Source organism: Pteropus vampyrus, unplaced genomic scaffold (genome assembly GCF_000151845.1).
Source record: "Pteropus vampyrus isolate Shadow unplaced genomic scaffold, Pvam_2.0 Scaffold477, whole genome shotgun sequence".
Taxonomy (NCBI): Eukaryota; Metazoa; Chordata; class Mammalia; order Chiroptera; family Pteropodidae; genus Pteropus; species Pteropus vampyrus.
In genome coordinates, this window is record NW_011889258.1 from 1,682,857 (window position 1) to 1,704,745 (window position 21,889).

The window sequence follows — 21,889 nt, forward strand, 5'->3', positions numbered from 1 at the left end:
TGTCTCTCTTCTCTCTCTCACACACACACACTCTAAATCTGACTGATAAGCATCTTGGATTAAATATTGAAACAAAGTATGCCAATATTCAAGTTAGAACCTGTTTATATCCTGACTAACAGGTATTAGTATTGCTCTTTAAGGCATTTACAAGCCTCTCCTTTCTCCATGAATATTAGTGAGATGTCTCACACTGTATTTGAAAAACCTTTTTAATGACTTTTTTTTACATATTTATAAAGTGAATGGATTTATATGAAAAAGAATCTTAAAAAATACCTGTCTGGAAAAGAAAAGAACTGTCTACAGGGTAGGAATAAAGCCTTTAAAAGATTAACATTATTTTTCACTGTTGCCATTCCTTTTTTTTTTATATATTAATTTCAGGTATATAGTACAATGGTTAGACACTAATATAATTTGTAAAGTGAAAGCCATTACAATAATATTGACTATATTCCCTCTACTGTACTGTACAATCCCTTGACTGTTTTGTAGCTACTAATTTGTACTTAATCTCTTCACCTTTTTCACTCAGCCTCTCAACCGCACCCCTCTAGCAATCACAAGTTTGTTCTCTGTATCTGTGAGTCTGTTTTCGTTTAGTTTTTTCATTTCTTTTGTTCCTTAGACATTGCCATTCTTTATAATATAATCTACACAATGTAACGAAAAAAGAGAATTCTTATCCTATTACATATGTTAGAGGTATTTTTTTCATTTTCTCACCTGTATGGAAGTAATAGAAGCTGAATGTCCCTGAAGGACTGCAACTGGTGCACAAGTTCGAAGACACCACACTCTTACAACCTTATCACAGCTGCCTGCGGCGATAAGAGTGTTTTCATAGTTGACAGCCATGTCAGAAATTTCAGCAGAGTGTCCTCGCAGTGTAGCAAGGAGGCGTCCATCATCTGTCGCCCAAATTTTCACCAAACAGTCATCTGAACCCTATCATAACAAAAAAGGACAGAAGATTTACAATGAAACAGAAATTCATCCCCCCTCAAAAAGCCAAATGAGAAAGGGAAAATTTTATTAAGTTACTTCCAAGCCTTTACTTTTTAGTCTATTCTCTCCATATAATATGGGTCCAGAAAAAAATATAAATGATGTCCAAATAATAACAATGATGTCCAAATAAAGCATTGTCTAAACTGACAGTGGTATTTGTGGAGAGCTTCTTAAAACTACTACCAATCCTGACAACTCAAAACATTTTTAATTCACTTTTAAGTGATTTCATTTTAGGTATCTCTGCCATTATTTCTTTCCTTAGGCCTGACAGCATTTTTTTCCTTAATTACTTGAATAGTTTTTCTAAAATATCAGCATGCTACAATTTTGTACTCAAAAGCACACAGTATGACCTGGTTAATGAAAACCCAATTTTAAAAATAATTAGTACTAAAATCAAAGAAAGACGTACACAATAATCTTCATTACTGTGTGGTGTAGTTTAACTATTCAACCATAATGGTGATAAGATCATTAATTAAGCAGAACTGGCACCAATTACACTGTGACAAATGAAAAATGCATACTAATAAATTTTTATTTCCCTAAAATCAGAGAGTTCATCCATTTACTTATACAGAATGAGAAAAGATTTTCAATTTCCACTCATCTTCTCTTGCATTCACATGTCTAAAAAGGACAAAATGCTTACAAAGCACAACTCGATGCTATGAAGCCTAGTTTCGATTGTTGTAAATCTTTAATAAGGTATATTATTATAAATTTTAAACTCACTGTAAAAATTCTTCTCCCACTTCGGTCAAATGCTACACAGTAGACAGATGACAAGTGTCCCAGAATTCTTTTATGCATCTTAATGTGCTGGTAAGCAGATGAAGGGAAAATATGGTTGAAGCGACTACATCCTGTTAATTGCCTGGCAGAGGTGATATTCACTGGAAAACATAAAATAAGAGATTCACTTCTTAAAACCTAAAAGTGGAACTTACTTCATGAAGTTAAATCATGAATATTAAGATGAGATCGAACAAGGTATACACACCACAGCAATTCTACCTTGTGAAGTCTAAATTCTATTACACATTTCATGATTTTATGAACTCAAGTTCACTACTGTAAAGCACTAAGAATACTTTTCTTTTACATCTCAGAAGTCTGACTTTCGTTTTGCTTTAGTATGGTTTCTTAAGGATTTCTATTTTCCTTTTTATGCTACACTATAGTCAAAGAGACTGTCTCTTTAAATATATAGGTAAAATCTTACAATAGCATGAAGGAATTTTAGAATAAAGACTACATTTGGTTAAGTATAATATATCTTTAAAATTATATAGAGAATTTCATGAACTCTTGTCCTGCCTCCCCACATCCATCCACCCCATATACAGCTGTTCCTAAAAATTCAAAAATAATATAAGATGGTTTACATAGCAAAAAGAGAAAGGAAGCTATGATACCACATAGGTTCTCACTAACAAACAAGTCTTTGTAGGCTTGTCTAGTTACCATAAACTCTGAGGCTTCATTTCCTATGAGGCCATCTTAGATATTGTCTCCAATTTGTTTTGTTTTGTTTTTGTTGTTGATGTTACTGTTTGCCTTGTAGTTAATTTTCTTAAAAAGGAACCAGAATAAAACACAAGTCTGCACAATCCTCTTTCCAGTACCAACTGGATTCTGCTCACGTCCATCAAATGGAGATCTTAATGCCCACATAAGGATTTACAAGTACCCACTCACTCTGTGAAATTCCTCTACTCTTCTCTTATACAATGAAAATATTTAACATCCCACACATTATATTTTAATCAAAATACAAGATCTCTATAAGTTCAAAGTCACTTTGAAGCAAGGTATCATTTTGCCATGGTACATTAATATAGTACAAATGATAATAGCTTTATATTGAAGCAAGGCAAAATTAAGGCAAGGAATGAGTTGTAGCTAGATTAGTACAATCAGAACCATGCCACAATCAAAACTATGAAAATTTTCAATGTCTCAGTCTTAAGAGCAATAAAGTCTTTTTTCAAGCAAAAGTAGATCCACAGGCCATTTTAAACTGACAAAAAATACAAAAAAATAAAATAAAAAATAGCAAAATCAACAAAACTATGAATACAAATCATAAGAATATATTATAGATCTTAGTATTTATTAACACTAAAAGATGCTCAGTAAACAATGGTAGAAAGTCCATAAGCATCAGCAGAAGATAAGATTTATTTTTGGCACTTGCTCTCCTCCATCCCAATCTCTAGAAATGTCCACAACTCGAAATTGGGAAGAGCACGCACCACAACTTTGGGACTTTTAGTAATCTTCCTTCTTTAATCAAACATTTCTTACTGCCGAGTTCCTTGAAACAACCATTACTTCCACTTTGCTTTTTCCTATCCATACTTTACAAGTAGATAGAGGAAAAGGTATGTTACTTTAAGACAGGGGTTTGAGAACTGCTCAGAATTTAGCCTGGGTTCTCAACCAAGGTTCTGAACCTTGGGCCTGATCATTCTTCAGGGTGGGGGCGCTACCTGACTATTGTAGAGTGTTTAGAAGCATCCCTGGCCTCTACCCACTAGATGTTAGTAACACCCCACTACCACCAAGTCATGACAATGCAAAAATATTTCCAGGTATTGCCAAATGTCTCCTGGGAGAGGAAAAACTGCCTCTGGTTGAAAACCACTGCTTGAAGTATAAAAATAAAAAATAACAACATCAACAGGGAGAAAAATATCAGAAAAGCAACTCTGAGAAGAGGAGCAGAGGTAGAAAGAGAAAAAAAAAAACAGTGAAAGAGAGGAGAGGTAAATAGCTAACAGAAATCCAGTTAGTTGTTCATCCAACAAACATCGAGAGTTTTTCAATGACCAAAGGAACACAATTAAGCATATAAGCAAAATATACTTGGTCCCATGAAGAGATAGTGTCTCAGGCCCAAACTGTTAAATCAGGAACATTTACTGAAAAGGTTACACATCTTTATAGTATATGAAAATTAGCTTTCACTTTTTAAGACTCCTTTACAGAGAAAACTAATAATTCAAAAGAAAAACTGGAAAATAGAATAAATATGAGAAAGTCTTAATATTTTAAAACACATATAAAACTATCTATAAGAACACCATTAAGATCTAATAGATGAGTGGACTAAGGAAATTAACAAATAAGTCACAATATAGGAAATAAAAATAATAAATAGTCACAGAAAACATTCAATTTCTTGCCAATTATGAAAAGAAATGTAAATGAAAATAAGATACAATTTTACACCCAATAAATTAGCACTTAAAAAATTCTAAAACCTACTACTAGCAATTATTACTTGAAACTGGTGTACACTTACATTTTTAGATGCACAATAAAGTGACATGATCCATTTGGAAAATAATTTTGGCTCTATACTTCAACATTCATGAAAATATGCACTTCCATTGCCCAACCCCTGGGAATCTATCCTAGAGACATAACTGATTAGCAAAAAAGAGTTACATGTACAAAATGTTTAATGGAGTGCTATTTATAATTATAAATAACTTACGTCCAACAGGGGAATGGTTAATTAAATTATCAAATATGTGATGGACTATTCTGTAGGAATTATTAATTGAAATAAGAAAACTAGAGCAGTGTAGAAAGTTTAGGAACTACAAAGTACAAAATATAAAATACAAACTTTAGTATACTATGATTTAAAGTATGTAAAAATATGCATACACACATGAATAAAGACTAGAACACAAGAGAAATTAAACCAACTGCTTTGTGATAAAAGTATAGGTAATTTTTTTAAATTTCTCTTAACACTCAACCATACATTTTTATCTTAAACAAGTTTTTTAATAGATTTTTCTTAATTATCACTAACAACTATTAAAAATTCTAACATAATGTATGTTGCATATTTGACAGCATCATTATCAAATATTCTTTTTCTATCTCAGTGATATTTTTATCTATTTATCCAGCACCTAAAATAATAATGTGTTTTTCTTAGTTATTTGGTAATGTCAACAGGCCTTAGGCTCTATACACTAAGAAGTCTGTCAACACTCTCTTTTCCATGTATTCTCCATTTAGCCACAATTTTCCAGTATTGCTGTTTCTTGCTTTTCTTACATACCTACAGAGCACTTTATTAATGACCGATAACTGAAATACGATTATAAAGAGTTTGCTTTTTACCCACCCTTGAGTATTTTTTGGAAAGAAGTGGATCTCATTCTTCTAGCATAAATGTTATATAGCTCTTTTGGGACAGGGAGATGTTCAAATCGTTATTCCTTTACTTAAAAGTAACAATAAAATAAAGGAAACACACAATTATCAATGTGTTGTATCTGATGTCTTTATCAAATGTACTATTTGAGTTAATTGTTTTTTCTTCTATTATAAATATAATGCAAGGATAGAGATAAGCAATTTAACTTTCACTCTAACAACGTAAAATGAAGTATTAATGAGAAACAACAACAAATAAAAAAGAAAAAAAATCCCACAGTCCTATACTGATATATCTACTATATGTCAGTGCATTCCCACTATTAAGATTTCTAAAATCTACAGTGCTTAAAAGATATGTAAGTTTTAACATATATATATATATATATACTTACCTTGATTAATTATAAATTCAAGCATTTCAAAAACACTATAAAAGATAATGTTATCTCATCCTCTATTTAATAAGGAATTTAGCCTCACCTACAAAGTCGCAAAAAGTGAAAAGGCAGATAAGAATATCAAAGAGCACCGAATGAACATGTTTCCTGCTTTCTGCTTTGGAAATTCAGTAGGAAGTCCGCCCACGGATCTCTGGGAGTTCCCCACAAGAGGATCCCCCTACCATCCAGTAGGCACCCTTAATCCTCAGGTGCTAAGCCCACACCTCCCTCCACCCTCTGCTGCCATCTCCTTATGTATGTTCTGAGTGCATCTGGGAGAGCCAGATGCAGAAGGAGCAACCACACATGAGAAATCACGCATTTGAGCTACTGTGCCACCTTCTGGAATATAAAAGTCTCAAATAGCCAGCCCATTGAATCAACAGCCAGCCCATTGAATCAATAGCCAGCCCATTGAATCATAAGATGCAAAGCTTTAATAAAGGAGGTATCTGATACTTCAAATGCAAAAGGAGAAGTCCACATCTTCAAACACTATGGAAAATCAAGGCAATATGGTACAACAAAAAGAAAATAATTCTCCAATAACTGAACTCAAAGGCACAGAATACTGTAATCTAACCGATAAAGAATTTAAAATAGCTGTTATAAAGAAACTCAACGAGCTACAAGAAAACTCAGGAAGACAATTCAGTGAACTCAGGCATAAAATTAATGAACACAAGAAATTCTTTACCAAAGATATACAAATTATAAAAATAATCAAATAAATTCTGAAGCTGAAGAATTCAAAGAATGAGATTTTTTTTTTAATATGATAAAGAGCATTGGTAACAGGGCAGACCAGGTGAAGAAAGAATAAGCGACATGGAGAATAGTAATATAGAAATAAATCGATTAGAAAAGAAGAGGGAACTAAGAATTTAGAAGTGAAAAACCCCTATAACAGCTATTGATTTGATTAGAAATGCAAATATAAGAATAACTGGTGTGCCAGAGAAGAAGAGAGGAAAAGTAGGGTAGAGAATTTTTTTAAAGCAATAATAGCTGAGAACTTCCCAATCCTGGTAAAGGACTTGGACATATCAGTCCATGAAGATAACAAAACACACTGTTATCTCAATGCAAAAAGACCTCCAAGACCCAGTATAACAAAAATGGCAAAAATCAATGATAAAGAATCTTAAAGGCAATAAAGGAAAAAAAATAAAAGTAACCTTCAAAGGAACCCCATTAAGCTATGAGAAGATTTCTCAGCAGAAACTCTATATGCCAAGAGAGTCTAGAATGACATCCGGAGTGTTGGAAGATGAAAAATTGTGAGCCAAGAATACTTTATCTGGCAAAGTTATCTTTCAAATATGAAGGAGAAATAAAGCCTTTCCCAGACAAACAAAAGCTGAGGGAGTTCAAAATCATTAGACCTGTGTCACAAGAAATGCTGGAAGAAGTTCTTCAAGCTAAAGTGGAAAGTTGCTGATAAGCAACATGAAAACATATGAAAGTAAACACTCTGGGAAAGGTGAAAAATTGACAGTCAGAATTAGAAAATTGTAATTCCATATTAGAATGGTGTGTTAACTACAATATAAAGGTTAAAGGAAAAGAGTATTAAAAATAACTATAGTTAGTCTATTTTGTTCACAAATACACGGTATAAAAAGAGATAAACTGTGACATCAAAAATATAAAAGTAAAGAAAAAAGGAAGAAAACTTTATAGGTAAATAAAGTTAAGTTGCTATCAGCATAAAATGGACTATTTTATCTCTGAGATATTTTATGCAAGCCTCAAACCTCAAAGCAAAAATCCAGAATGAATGCACAAAACTAAAAATAGGAGACAGAGCATACCACCATGGAAAAGCAACAATTTACAAAGGTAGGCAGAAACAGAAGGATAAAGAAACAATGAAGATACAAAACAACCATAGGGCAAACAATAAGATGGTAGGTTGTAGGCCTTAAGTATCAATAATCTCTCTAAATATAAATGGATTGAATTCACCAATTAAAGGCACAGAATTGTTGGATGGATAAAAAGACAAGACTAACTACAATATGCCTACAGGAGACTAATTTCAGTTCTAAAAACATAGGCTCAAAGTGAAGGGATGGAAGAAGATATTCCAGGCAAGCGGAAACCAAAAGAAAGCAGGGATAGTCATACTTATAGCAAACAAAATAGACTTCTAGTCAAAAAATGGTGACAAAAGACAAAGAAGGTCATTATATAATGATAAAGGGGTTAATACATAAAAAGATATAACAATCATAAACATATAGGCACACTAAAAATATTAAGCAAATACTAATACATCTGAAGGTAGAAATAGACAAGAATAGAATAATATTAGGAGACTTCAATACCCCACTGTCAGCAATGGATAAATTATCCAGACAGAAAATCAACAAGGAAACATTGGTAGAGAACCATACCTTAGACCACATTGACTTAACAGTCATATATAGAACATTCCATCCAATAGCAGCAGAACACACATTCCTCTCAAGTGTAGGATAGATCATATAATAGGACACAAAACAAGTCTTAGCAAATTTAAGAAGACAGAAATCATATCAACTATCTTCTCTGACCACAATGTATTAAACTACATATCAAAAACAGAAGGAAAGCTAGAAAATTAAACCACACATTTCTGAACAGCCAATGAGTAAACAAATCAAAAAGGAAATAAAAATTTGTCTTTAAACATGAAAATGGAAACACAACATATCAAATCCTATCAGATGCCCCAAATTAGCAAAATGAAGGAAATAATAAAGATCAGAGAGGAATAAATGAGATAGACACCAGAAAAATAGAAAGGATCAACGAAACTAGGAGCTGGTTTTTCAGAGATAAACAAAATTGACAAAACTTTAGCTAGACTAAGAAAAAAAGAGAGGATTCAAATAATAGAATTAAAAATGAAAGAGAAGACACAACTGGTATGACAGAAACACACAGAATAAGAGATAAGTATCAACAAGTATATGCCAACAGATTAGATAACCTGGAAGAAATAGATAAATTCCTAGAAACACATAACCTACCAAAACTCAATCAGGAAGAAACAGAAAATCTGAACAGACCACTCACTAACAAGAGACTGAACTAATAATAATAATAATAATAATAATAAATATTAAAAAACCTCCCAACACTGAAAATCCCAGGACAGGTAGTTTCATAAGTAAAATCTAAGGACACTACAAGGAAAAAAACTATAGACCAGTAACCCTGATGAACAGAGATGCAAAAATTCTGAAAATATTAGCAAACCAACTTCAAGAACACATTAAAAAAAAAATTATACATCATGACCAAGTGTGACTTATCCCTGGGATACAAGGATGGTTTAACATATTCAAATCAATAAATGTAATACATCACATTAATAGAATAAAAAATAAAAATTGCAAGGTCATCTCAATAGATGCTGAAAAAGTGACTGACAGAATACAACATCCTTTCATGATAAAAACCTTCAACAGGTTGGGTGTAGAAGAGCATATACCTCAATACAATAAAAGCCATGTATGACAAACCCATAGCTAACATCATACTAAAGGGTGAAAAACTGAAAACTTTTCTTTTAGGATCAGGAACAAGACAAGGATGTCCACTCTTGCCATTCTTATTCAATGCAGTATTGGAATTCCTATCTAGAGACAAGGAAATGAAAGATATCCAAATTGTGAAGGAAGAAATATAATTGTTCTTTGTACATTCTATGATTTTGTATATAGAAAACCCTGAAAACTCAAGAAAAACTGTTGAAACTAATCAACACATTCAGCAAAGTTGCAAGACATAAAATCAACATACAGATATCAGTTGCATTTTTTTTGCATATACATATATTTTTATTCTTTGCAAAATTTCTATGAAGCTTACTTTTACATATAAATCACAGAATCACAAAGTGATTGTCTTTTTGCCAAACTGATACACTTAGTGAATGACAGTGGAATTTATAATCAAATCCCATGGTTTACAAAACCTATGTATTTTCTGCTATTTTTTTTCTGGCTTTATTGAAATATAAGACAATTTCATTGCTCGTATTTACACTGTACAATTCAATGAGTTTTTAAAATTATAGTTGGCATACAATAATATATTAATTTGTTGTACAGCATAGTGATTAGAGATCTATATAACTCAGAGTGATCACCCCACTAAATCTAGTCCCCTTCTTCTTCCTTACATATTTATTACAACATTGTTGACTATGTTCCTTATGCTACACTTTATATCTCCATGTCTATTTTGTAATCATCCATTTGTACTTCTTAATTAATCCCTTTGCCCTTTTTCACTGACCCCTCAACACCCCTCCCATCTAGAATTCCTCAAAATATTCTCTGTATCTATGAGTTTGTTTTTGTTGTTGTTGTTTATTTTGTTGTTTATATTCCACATGTACGTGAAATCATGAGATACTTGTCTTACTCTATCTCACTTATTTCATTCAGCACAATACCTTCTAGGTCCATCAAGGCAATATCTTTTTCCATGCCCTTCCTTTTAATCTGCGTGTCTTTTAATCTGAAGCGAGTCTCTTATAGGCAGCATATGAAGGGGTCTTGTTTTCTGATCTATTCAGCCACTCTATCTTTTGATTGGAGTGCTTAATTCTTTTCCACTTGAGGTACTTGTTGATAGGAATGTAGTTATTACCATTTTTTATTCCTGTTTTTCATACATGTTCTTTATTTTTAAAGAAGTCCCTCCAACATTTCCTGTAATACTGTCTTCGTGTTGAAAAATTCCTTTGGCTTATTTTTGTCTGGGAAGCTCTTTATCTGTCCTTTCACTCTAAATGATAGCTTTGCTGGATAAAGTATTCTTGGTTGTAGATCCTGGGTTTTCATCACATTGAATATTTTGTGCCAAGCCCTTCTGCCCTGCATAGTTTCTTTTGAGAAATCAGCTGCCAGACTTATGGATGCTCCCTTATAGGTAACTCAATGTTTTTCTCTTGCTGTTTTTAAGATTCTCTCTTTGTATTTAACCTTTGGCATTTTAATTATAATGTGTCTTAGTGTGGGCCTCTTTGGGTTGCTGGTTTTTGGGACACTCTGAACTTCCTGGAGTTGTATGTCTATTTCTTTCACCAGGTGAGAGAAGTTTTCCATCATTGTTTCTTCACATAGTACTTCAATGTCTTGTTTTCCTTCAGATACCCCTATGACATGGATGTTTTTACATTTAATTGTGTCCCATAGGCTCTTTAACTTACTATTATATTCTTGACTTCTTTTTTCTTGTTGTTCTGATTGGGTGTCCTTGGCTTCCCCATCCTCTATATTGGTGGTTCGACCTTCTTCATCCACTCTGTTGATCCCCTCTAATATACTCTTCATCTCAGATAATGTGTTCTTCATTTCTGTTTCCCTTTTATAATTTCCATTTTTGTTTTTTATCACTTTGTTAAAGTTCTCACTGAATTCATCTACTCTTCCCCTAAGTTTATTGAGCATCTTTATAACCAGTATTTTGAACTCTGCATCTGCTAGATTGCTTGACTCCATTATATCTAGATCTCTGTTCTATTCTCTTATTTCTTATTTCTGATTTTTTATTTCTCTCCCTAGTCATAATGCTTCTATTCATTTAGATCCCAGGCAACTTTGCTTGCTGTTTGCTCTGTGTTTCTGTCACAACTTTGATTTGGTCACAAGAGGAGTGAACAAGCCCTCTATCATCTACGCCTTTTTCCTCTCCTTTCAGTTACATTTTTATACACTAATAGTGAAACACTAAAAGCAAAACTATCCCATTCGTAATAGCATCAAATACAATAAAATACCTACAAATTTAACCAAGGAAGTGAAAGATCTGTACAATGAAAACTGCAAGACTCAGTTGAAAGAAATCAAAGATACAAATAGAAAGACATCCTATGTTCATGGATCAAAAAATTAATATTGTTAAAATGCCCATACTATCTATTAAAATTTCAATGTCATAATTCACAGATATATAGAAAACAATCCTAAAATATGTATGGAACAGAAAAGATCCCAAATAGCCAAAGCAATCCTGTGGGGAAAAAAAAGCCAGAAGTATCATACTTCCTGATTTTAAAGTATACTATAAAGTTACAGTAATAAAAATAGTATGTTAGTGGTAGAAAATGAGACACACAGACCAATGGAACAAAATAGAGAGTGGAACTCCACATTTACAATCAGCTAATATTCGACATGGAAGCCAAAGACAACCAATAAAAACAGGATAGTTTCTTTAACAAACGATGCTGGGAAAACTGGATAAACATAATCTGCAGTGAAATTGGACCCCTATCTCACACCATTCACAAAAATTAACTCAAAATAGATCAAAGACTTAAACATAAGACCTGATACCATAACACTCCTAGAAGAAAATGTAGGGAAGAAGCTCCTCAACACTGGTCTTGGCAATGATTTTCTTCAAATGACACCAAAAGCACAAACAACGAAAGCACAGATAAACAAGTGAAAATACATCAAACTTAAAAGCTTCTCCACATTAAAGGAAACAATCAACAAAATGCAAAGCAACCTACAGAATGGGAGAAAATTTTTGCAAACCGATAATTGAGCAAAGGGTTAATATACAAAACATATAATGAACTCATAAAACACAATAACAGAAAAACAATCTGATTTAATACATGGGCAGAGGAACTAAATCAATGCTTTTCCAAAGAAAACATCCAAATGACTATCAGGTACATGAAAAGATGCTCAACATCACTAATTATCAGGGAAATACAAATCAAAACCACAATTAGATATCACCTCACACCTGTTAGAATAGCTGTCATCAAGAAGACAAGCAATGACAAGTGTTGGCAAGGATGTGGAGAAAAGGGAATTCCTTGTCCACTGTTGGCGGGAATGTTAGTTGATTCAGACACTGGAAAACAACATGGGGGTTCCTCAAAACATTAAAAATAGAACTACCATATGATCCAGCAATTCCACTTTGGGTATATATCCAAAGGAAATGAAAACAGGATATTAAAGAGATATATGCACTCTCATATTTACCTAAATACTATTCTCAACAGTCATGATATAGAAACAACTTAAGTGTCCATCAATCAATAAATGGATAAAGAAGATGTGGTATGTATATACAATAGAATATTATTTAGGCATGAGAAAGAAGGGCATTCTGTCATTTGTGACATAGTGGATGGGCCTTAACCATATTAGGCTAAGTGAGTTAAATCAGACAGAGAAAGATAAGTAGAGAAGGTCCTTGAATAACATCATTTTGTTCAAATTTATCTTATCAAAATGTTGATGAGATGCCATGGGAACTTAACTCTTGTTTATATCTACTAGCTTATGGTAAAATTGATTTCATTATGTCATTTTGCTTAAATTCACAGAACCGACTGATGATCTTAAGTGAGGACTTACTGTACTGTATGATATCACTTATATGTGAAATCTTAAAGAGCCAAACATATAAAATCAGAGAGTAAGATGGTGGTTACTAGGGGTTGGGGGGAAGTGGAGGGATAGGAAAAATGTTGTTTAAAGGTACAAACTTACAATGAGTAGTAAATAAGTCCTAGGGATTTAATGCACAGTATAGTGAATACAGGCAACAATGTCTTATAATCATCAAATTTGCTGAGACTAGAACTTAATTATCCCAACCACTAAAAACAAATAATTCTGCAACATGATACAGGTGTTAATTATTGCTACAATGGCAATCATATTTTTTTTATTTTTAATTAAATTTATTGGGGTGACATCAATTAATAAAATTATATAGGTTTCAAGTGTACAATTCAATAATACGTCATATTTTCATTGTGTGTTCACCACTCAAAGTTAAATTTCCTTCCGTCACTATATATTTGACTGGCAATCATATTGCAATCTATAAATGTATCAAATCAATATGTCATACAACTTAAATTTACATAATGTTATATGTTAAATGTTTCAATTTTTTAATAGTGCATTAAGAGGCTTTTTCGTAGAAAGCATAGGTTCAAATAAACACTTTATTCAACCACATGAATAGACATTTGTCCACAAGTACAATTATAAATTTAATATTTCTATTCATTTTCTTTGTCTTTATTATGAAGTATTCATTGCAATTTACATTTAAAATGTAACTGACCTTTGTGCTCTTTAATTCTAAACATAGGAAATACAGGAGACAGGAAAAACAGCTGCCTTTGGCAATAAGAAAATGCAAACCTGACATCTGCGACAACATGGATGAACCTGGTGGACATTATGCTAAGTGAAATAATCTAGAAAAAGGAAGACAAATGTCACATGATCTCGCTTATATATAGAATCTTTTAAAAAAGTTGAATTCATAGTAACATTAAGTAGAATGGTAGTTACCAGAGGCTGGGGCAGGGCAGGAGATACTAATCAAAGGGTACAAACATTCGGTTATAAGATTAACAAAACTCTGGAGACCTAATATATAGCATATTGACTATAGTTAATAATAATGTATTGTATACTTGAAATTTGCTAAGAGAGTAGATCTCGAGTGTTCTCACCTTTAAAAGAGCATGAACATGTTAATTTTTTTTAATTGTGATATTCATTTCACAATGTAGACATATATCAAAAACATCACATTGTACAACTTAAATATACACAATTTTTGTCAAAAATGAATAAATAAAAAGAAAAAATGCAAACCAACACTAATGAAGATTCTGAGCTGATCAACATTTCTGAGATTCCCAAAAAGTAGTCTATAAGCACCCACGTTTTGTCTTTCACAATTTTACCTAGTGTCTGCTACAAAATGGGGCTAGAATTTGAAAGAACTACTATAAAGATTAATTTTTAGTCCAATCACTCATTTTACATATAAAAAACTATGATCGAGGCTGTGAAGCAAGATTTCCAGAGTCATACAAGGTGATAATCGACAGAGTGCTTGAACTTGAGTCCAATGTTTTTTTTCTTATACCACGGTTGCCTCTCAGTTGGTGTTTTATGTTTAAATACATCAACCATGTTTACCTCCTATCAAATAACACATATTGATGGGTCTAAAGCAGTGAACTCTCCCCCTTGTTTTTGTGAGTGGGGTTAGTGGAGACAAAAGACATAATACATAGTAACCCTGTGGGAAAATCAAAGAGCCAGGCGAGTAGCTGAATAGGTACTGGCAGAGTTGGTTTTGGTTTTACCAGTCCCCCCTATTTGGGCAAAGTAACATAGTAAAAAGGCAGCATAGTATTGAGAGAGAAAACAAATGGCTTAGTTCTTTCTTTTCTATAAAATACATAAAAAAGGTATAATGCTTGAGAATTAAGTGAGGTGAATTTTATAGATAATCTAGCACAGTAGGCTTACTTCCTGTGAAGTTTAGTTCTTATTCCTTTTCCCTTTCCTTTCCTCGCTGGGATCTCAGTGCTCTCACATTCTAAAATGGGTGGGGTGGGGGGAAGGAGAAAAAGTCTGGTATTAGATTAACAACTCAAAGGGCTAGTGATCTCTATGCTAAAGAAAACGATAAAACATATACAAAAATATTACATACTTTGCTGACAAGAATTGACAAAAAAATCCCTTGTTATATAATTAAAAACATTTATTTAACACTGTTATGTGTCAGGCACTGTGCTAAGCACTTTATATGTTTAACTTATTTAACCCTATGAGGTGAATACTATTAATACCCCCTTTTTTAAAGATGTGGAAACTGTGGCATAGAGGGGGATTAAATAATTTATCCAAAACGCCAAGTTATAAAGTGGCAGAGCCAGCATTCAAACCTAGGCAATCTGGCTTCAGAGGCTAATCTCTTAACTAAGATTTTATAACAGCATTTCTGAAAATGCGAGAAAAAGAAAATAAAATTATAATTTTATAATTTTATAATTTTATAAATTTACCTCAATAGGTAAACTATGCTCTAATGGCTACAAATTTTACCCAAACCTTCAATTCTAGCCCAAATCAACCCAGGACAAAGTTAAATCTGCCAAATCATCCAATTCCAAAACTATAATATAAAAAAAGCAGGATGGAATATGTTTAAAAAGAGATTGTAAACTCCTAGAAATAATAGGTGAGCTCAGTAAGGTTGCAGGAAATAAAATCAACACACAAATCAATTACATTTCTATGCACTAACAACAAACATTCAAAAACCAATAATAAAAACACAATACTATTTATAATCATCTGTAAAAACTAAGCTTGGATATATTCTTAACATGTACAATATCTGTGGAGTGTAATTATAAAAATGTTGATGAAAGAAATCAAAGATGCTGATGAAAGAAATCAAAGAAGACCTCAATAAATGAAGACATACCATGTTCATGGATTGGAAGGCTCGACATAGTAAACATGTCAATTCTCCCAAACTGATTTATAGGCTCAATCCAATTCCTTTCAAAAGGCTTTTGCAGACCTTGACAAGCTTATTCTAAAATTTGTATGAAAAAGCACTGGCCCTAGAATATAGAAAACAATCTTAACAAAGAATAAAGTAGAAGGGATTACTCTTTTCAATGTTAAGGCTTACTGTGTAATTACAGTAATCAAAACAATGTGGTCCAGGTAAGGAGATAAACATATATACATTAATGCAACAGAAGAGAGGACCAAAAATAGATCCACGCAAATATTCTTAACTAATGTTTGAAAAAAGTACAAATCAAATTTTATAAAGGATAGTCTTTCAACAAATGTTCCTGAAGCAACTGGACATCCATAGGTAAAAAATAATGAACCTCTACTCAAGAGAGTATACAATTTAACTCAGTATGGAGTACAGAATTAAATGTAAAACATAAAACTATCAAGCTTTTAGAAAAAAAGACAGGGGAAATCTTCAGGATCTGAAAGTAGGCAAAAAATTCTTAGACTTGACAACAAAAGCATGATCCATAAAAGAGGAAATTAATATACTGGATATCATTAGAATTAAAAACTTTTGGTCTGTAAAAGCCTATGTAAAGAGGATGAAAAACAAGTCTCAGATGGGGAGAAAATATTTGCAAACGACATACCGATGAAGGACTGGCACCTAGAATATAGAAACTCTTAAAGCTCAATGATAAAATAAAAAATAACCTAATTAGAAAATGGGTTAAGACATTTCATCAATAAGGATATACATATAGTAAGTAAGTACATGGAAAGATGTTCAATAAGGAGCCATCAGGGAAATGCAAATTAAAACCACAATGATATATCACATTACACACCTATGATTGACTAAAATAAAACATGATGACAATACCAAATGCTGGTGAAGATGTAGAAAAACTAAATCACTCATATGTTGCTGCTGGGAAGCTAAAATGCTACTCTGGAAAATAATTTGGCAGTTTCTTAAAAAAAAACAAAAACAAAAAAAACTAAACAAGCAATTACCATATAACCCACAATTATACTCTTGGACTTTTAAACCAGAGAAATGAAAGCCTATGATCACACACACACACAAAGGAAGGAAGGAAGGAAGGAAAGACAGACATAAATAAGAAACCTATCCGCAAATGTTCATTGCAACTTTATTTCTAATATCCGAAAGCTGGAATTAACCCAGATGTCCTCCAACTGGTCAACCGGTGAATGGTCAAAAAACAAAAACAAAACAACAACAACAACAACAACAAACAACAACAAAACTGTGATATAGCCATACTATGGAATATCACTCAGCAATAAAAAGAAATGAATATTGATACTTGCAACAGCTTGGATGAATGTCCATGGAATTAAGCTGAGAGAAATAAAGTTATAAACTGTGTGATTCCATTTATATAACATTCATAAGTACAGATTAGTGGTTGACAAGACTGTGGGGGTAGGTCGGGCAGGAGGTAGTTGGGTGTGGTGATAAAAAAGTAACATAATGGATTCTTGCAGTGATAAAACTCTATCTTAATTGTGGAGGTAGATACACAAGTGATAAAACTATACTGAACCTGGTAAATATACACTGACACTCAAATGAGTATAGCAAAACTGAGAACAACTGATAAAACCAAAGGCAATCTCCACAGTCTTACACTTAAACCAAACTTCTTCCAGTTTACCACCCTGGCACCTTTGCTTATGCTATTCCTTTAGCTTTATGCCTACCTCTGCCATTTCAGCCTGTCAATATACTCATTTTTGAGGGCATAGCCTAAAACCACTTCCTTTTTCATGAAACATTTCTCAATCACTTCAGCCAAAAATGAACTCTCCTGCTTGTCATGGCTTTTTATTAGCTACTTGTGCATATCTGATCTAGGATTATAAGCACTTTAAGGGTAAAGATTAAAGTCTAATGCATCATGCACTGACCTAGCTTAGTCCCTTTGAAGCAGAAAACATTCATGCATTTGTTTAATTAAACTGGTTCCACCTTTCCCAATATCCAACCATAATTCCTACTCCTCAAAGGCATAAATTTTCCACTTGAAATCAGACAAGAATTCTTTTCTTTCCTATGCAGATATCCTCTCACCTGGAATGTTCTACCCGAGTTATAATCAGTATTTCAAAATTCATCTCAAAGATTATTTATTCCTTAAAACCTTCTCTTGTTTCTCTTAATTATTTTCATTTCTTTCCTGAATACTCAATATACTTTGTATTTCACTTAAATCACTTAAATCACAGTCTATGTCTGCTACTGATGAAATGTTTCTGCCCACCCCCCAAATTCATATGTTGAAAATCTGATGTCCAATGTAATGGTATTATGAGGTGGGGCATTTGGGAAAATGATTAGGTCGTGAGGAAAGAACCCTCATGAATGGAATTAGCACCCTTATAAAAGAGGCCTGAGAAAATCCTTGGCAGCAAGGACTGCCCTGAAGATTTGGAAAAGGCTTTGAATATATTTGATGTTCAGATAGTTCTTGAATTGAATAAAAATTATTTCTAAAACGTTAAGTAATTTGCATTATCATTCAACTTTCCAAAAACATGGAGAATATAAATTCCATAGTCAGTAAGATTTATAGGGAATATTGATAAAATCTGAAAATTGATCAAATTTTCTGATGATTTACAAGATATCATTTTTGATTCTCCTCTTGCCTTTCTACACTTGCCTTCTTAGTTTCTTATATTGTATTTTATTTTTCTACTCTGGCTTACCCTTGATGAAGTGCTAATAATTCAAATTCTAGCCAGGGCTCTCTTCTCTATATTCATGCTGTCCCTGCAATCATACCTACCCACATGTGAATATTGTCAAATCTTTAACTCTAACTTTTATTTTTCACTCACACTCATCTCCTCTCTACACCTACAGTAATAGCCTTCCCTCTGCTATCTCTGCTGCCTCTTCCAGTCTTTCTCTTCTCCAATTTATCCTACACTCTGCCACCTGAGTTATCTTTTAAAATTAAAAATCCTATATGATTTTCCTATTCAAAAGTATCCAATGGTTCAATCTAAACTCATTAGTATAGTGTAGAACAAGGGTTTGCAAACTTAATTCCATGGGCAAAATTCAGCCCACCACCTGTTTCTGTAAAAACAATTTTACTGGAAAACAACCATACTCATTCATTTACATATTAGCTATGGTTGCTTTCACACTACCACAGAGTTGAGTAGTTAACAACAGAGACCAAATGACCAAGAAAGCCAAAACCTTTTACTATCTGGCCCTTTATCCAAAATTTTTGCACTCTTAGCATAGAGGGTTCGGAATAATTGGTCCCTAATCTCTCTTTCCAGTCTCATCACCCACCACAAACTCTAGGTCCTTAGAGCAAACAGGCAATTCTCTTCTGAATAAAATCACTATTCATTTTTCAGGGACTGTATTTGATATAGTTGTACCTCAAAGTATACTAAATATAATGGTATTTACCAATTTCCATGTCCTATTTAACAAGTACACAACAATGTGAAAACTATGATTGTAAACATAAATCAGAGGCTGGAAATTATTTGAGGAAGTAAGCAAATATGAGTATTATAAATATCTCAGAGCAACTACAATGGTTGACAAGAGGTTCTGTTATGGCAACTAGGAAATATATATTATTTACTTTGTTGAGAATTTTGTGGGAGGAGCACTAGATTTAGAGTCAAAGGACATGTCCAAGATTTATCTTTATATATTAAAGTAGCACCCCCACTATAGCCACGAGTTAAATAATCTTTTCATGAAGATAACTCAAATACTAAATCTTCAATCTATGAGTCATTATTATCACCACCAACGTTATTATCAGAATCTGTGACCCAATATCATAATTACAAATTGTATTTGCATAACATTTTAAAGCTTATAAAGCAATTCAACAGACATGTCATTTGAGTTCACAGTAATCCTGTGAGATCTGAAGGCAAGCATTCTCTTCAATTGGTAAATGACGAAATTAAGGCCCAAAGAAACTAAGCATCTTGCCTAACTGACATCACAGAACCAATAAATGCAAAGCCCAGGTTGAATCCAAGTCTCCTAATATTAGTTCAATAGTCTTTCAACTTTTCAATGCTGTATGTTTAATGACATTATAGAAAATACAATCTGCTATGAGCCTGAAATAAGAAATAACTTTAATATCGAAACTTTTACATATATCCTTCAATCTTTCCTCTACCTGCAAATGACACTGAACAAAATCAGCAGGGATTCTCGCATCTACTAAATTGGGATTTACTGGAAAGTTCACCAAGTTCCAGAGAGTATTATAAGATGGCCACGTCATAGTTGTTGGACCAACAGTCTTTTCCAATCATTCTCAACTGGAGAAAAATCTATTTGCATTAAAATTATTTTATACTGATATAGAACATTCAACTGGTGTCAGAAAATGTTTCTAGGCTAAAACAAAGAATTCTCAGCAAAACAGACTAAGAACATCCAGAAAACCGCTAAATAGAATTAATATCAAATTGCCGTATGTTAACCACATGTTTTTAAAAGATTTATAAGACCATATGTTGAAAGAATCAAAACCTATCTGGGACTGAAAGAGTAAATATCAGCCAGGACTGAAAAGGAAATAAGCAGCCCTGCAATTAATCAGGCTGGGAGGACAAACACAGATAAAGCTGGCTCAAAAATTAATTAACAGGAAACATTGTTTTTCCTAAGGTCATGCAGCAGTTGTAAAATATCATAACTACACCCTTGTTGAGTGATTACTGCTTTCTTACCAACGATGCCTCCAGATTTACTTTGCTATTCTCATTTATTACTGAAGGGAGATACCCAATTCCTAAACTGCCCTGCTTCTTGACAGAACCCAAACCCTAGTTAATCCCCACTTCTTTCAATCAGCCTCAGGAACAGCCACCAATCTAGAAATATTCTAGCGTCCTTCAAACCCTCCTCAGAATTTGTAGGTGGTAAACCAAAACTTATTAAAGGACACTGCCTCCTTTCTATTATCCAGAGGACTTCCAAGGTTCCTCGCTATGAGGAATAATAAATCAATAAATCTGATTTTGTCAGACTCTAGGCTTGTTCCAGGTGGTCTCTGGTTAGCAAGGCTTTAACAATGGAACTTATTTTGAATTACCCTACAGACTCAGCAGTTTAATACTGACAAAAGTCCCACCACCAAAAAAGAAATAACTTCTGAGCCTAAACCAGAAAACCACCTAAAGACTTTCACTGGAAGAGTTGGAAAAACATAGCGGAGTGAGAGACATCCTCAGATCTTTCCCCTTGAAACAACAATAAGCTGAACATCTAAAACTCAACAACAAAAAAAACAACCAAACTGCACATCAGCATGTCTGAGCGTGGGAACTGTGCATTAGAGCTACCACAGGTCAGAACCCCGGGTGTCAGGCAGTGGAATGGAAGAAATAAAGAAGCTGCCTGTCGCTGACTCTGGAGCTCCCTGCAGGAGAGGGAAGGGAGGAGCGGCGAGTTCCCTGAACAGCCATGCCTGGGAAAACTGTGAGCCCCCACGGCCGGCTGTCAGCAATGCCCAATCATCAGGGCAGAAGGCAGAAAAGCCGGACAGCAGAAAAACAACGATTAATTTAAACCATCCCTAGCTACAAAACTGAGGTGGAGCCGAAGCCCCCAACTCCCAACACAGAGGGCCCGTCCCCTCATATCCTATGAGACTGATCGCCGCGGAGCCCCAGGGGAATCAGAGCAAATGCTGCCGAGACCATGCTGACATTGACAGGGACTAAAACTGAGGGTAGCAAGCGTGATTAAATATCTATCAGAAAATAAAAAGGCATTGTTAAGGTTTTATATAAAGCAGGGATCCAAAAGGCTTAGACGCCACCTACTGGTAACCAAAAGAAAAGCGACTTCTTTGCAGCAGACTAAAGAGAGACCTTTAT

At 33.5% G+C, this 21,889-nt stretch overlaps 1 protein-coding gene across 4 annotated transcripts in view; it reads right to left on the reverse strand.

Annotated features, from left to right (window-relative positions):
* The window catches only part of BRWD3 (bromodomain and WD repeat domain containing 3), a 126,536-nt gene that overhangs the window by 71,085 nt on the left and 33,562 nt on the right, over window positions 1-21,889 (reverse strand). For 2 of the 4 annotated variants that reach the window (XM_011382473.2, XM_023524575.1), the window contains 2 exons: window positions 1,753-1,913; window positions 730-951 (listed from right to left, as the gene is read on the reverse strand). In XM_011382473.2, the coding sequence (XP_011380775.1) occupies window positions 730-951; window positions 1,753-1,913 (383 nt within the window). Of the gene's footprint in view, window positions 1-729; window positions 952-1,752; window positions 1,914-4,327; window positions 4,347-9,126; window positions 9,145-21,889 lie in introns of those variants that run through there. The other 2 variants (XM_023524579.1, XM_023524578.1) reach the window with 2 other exon arrangements.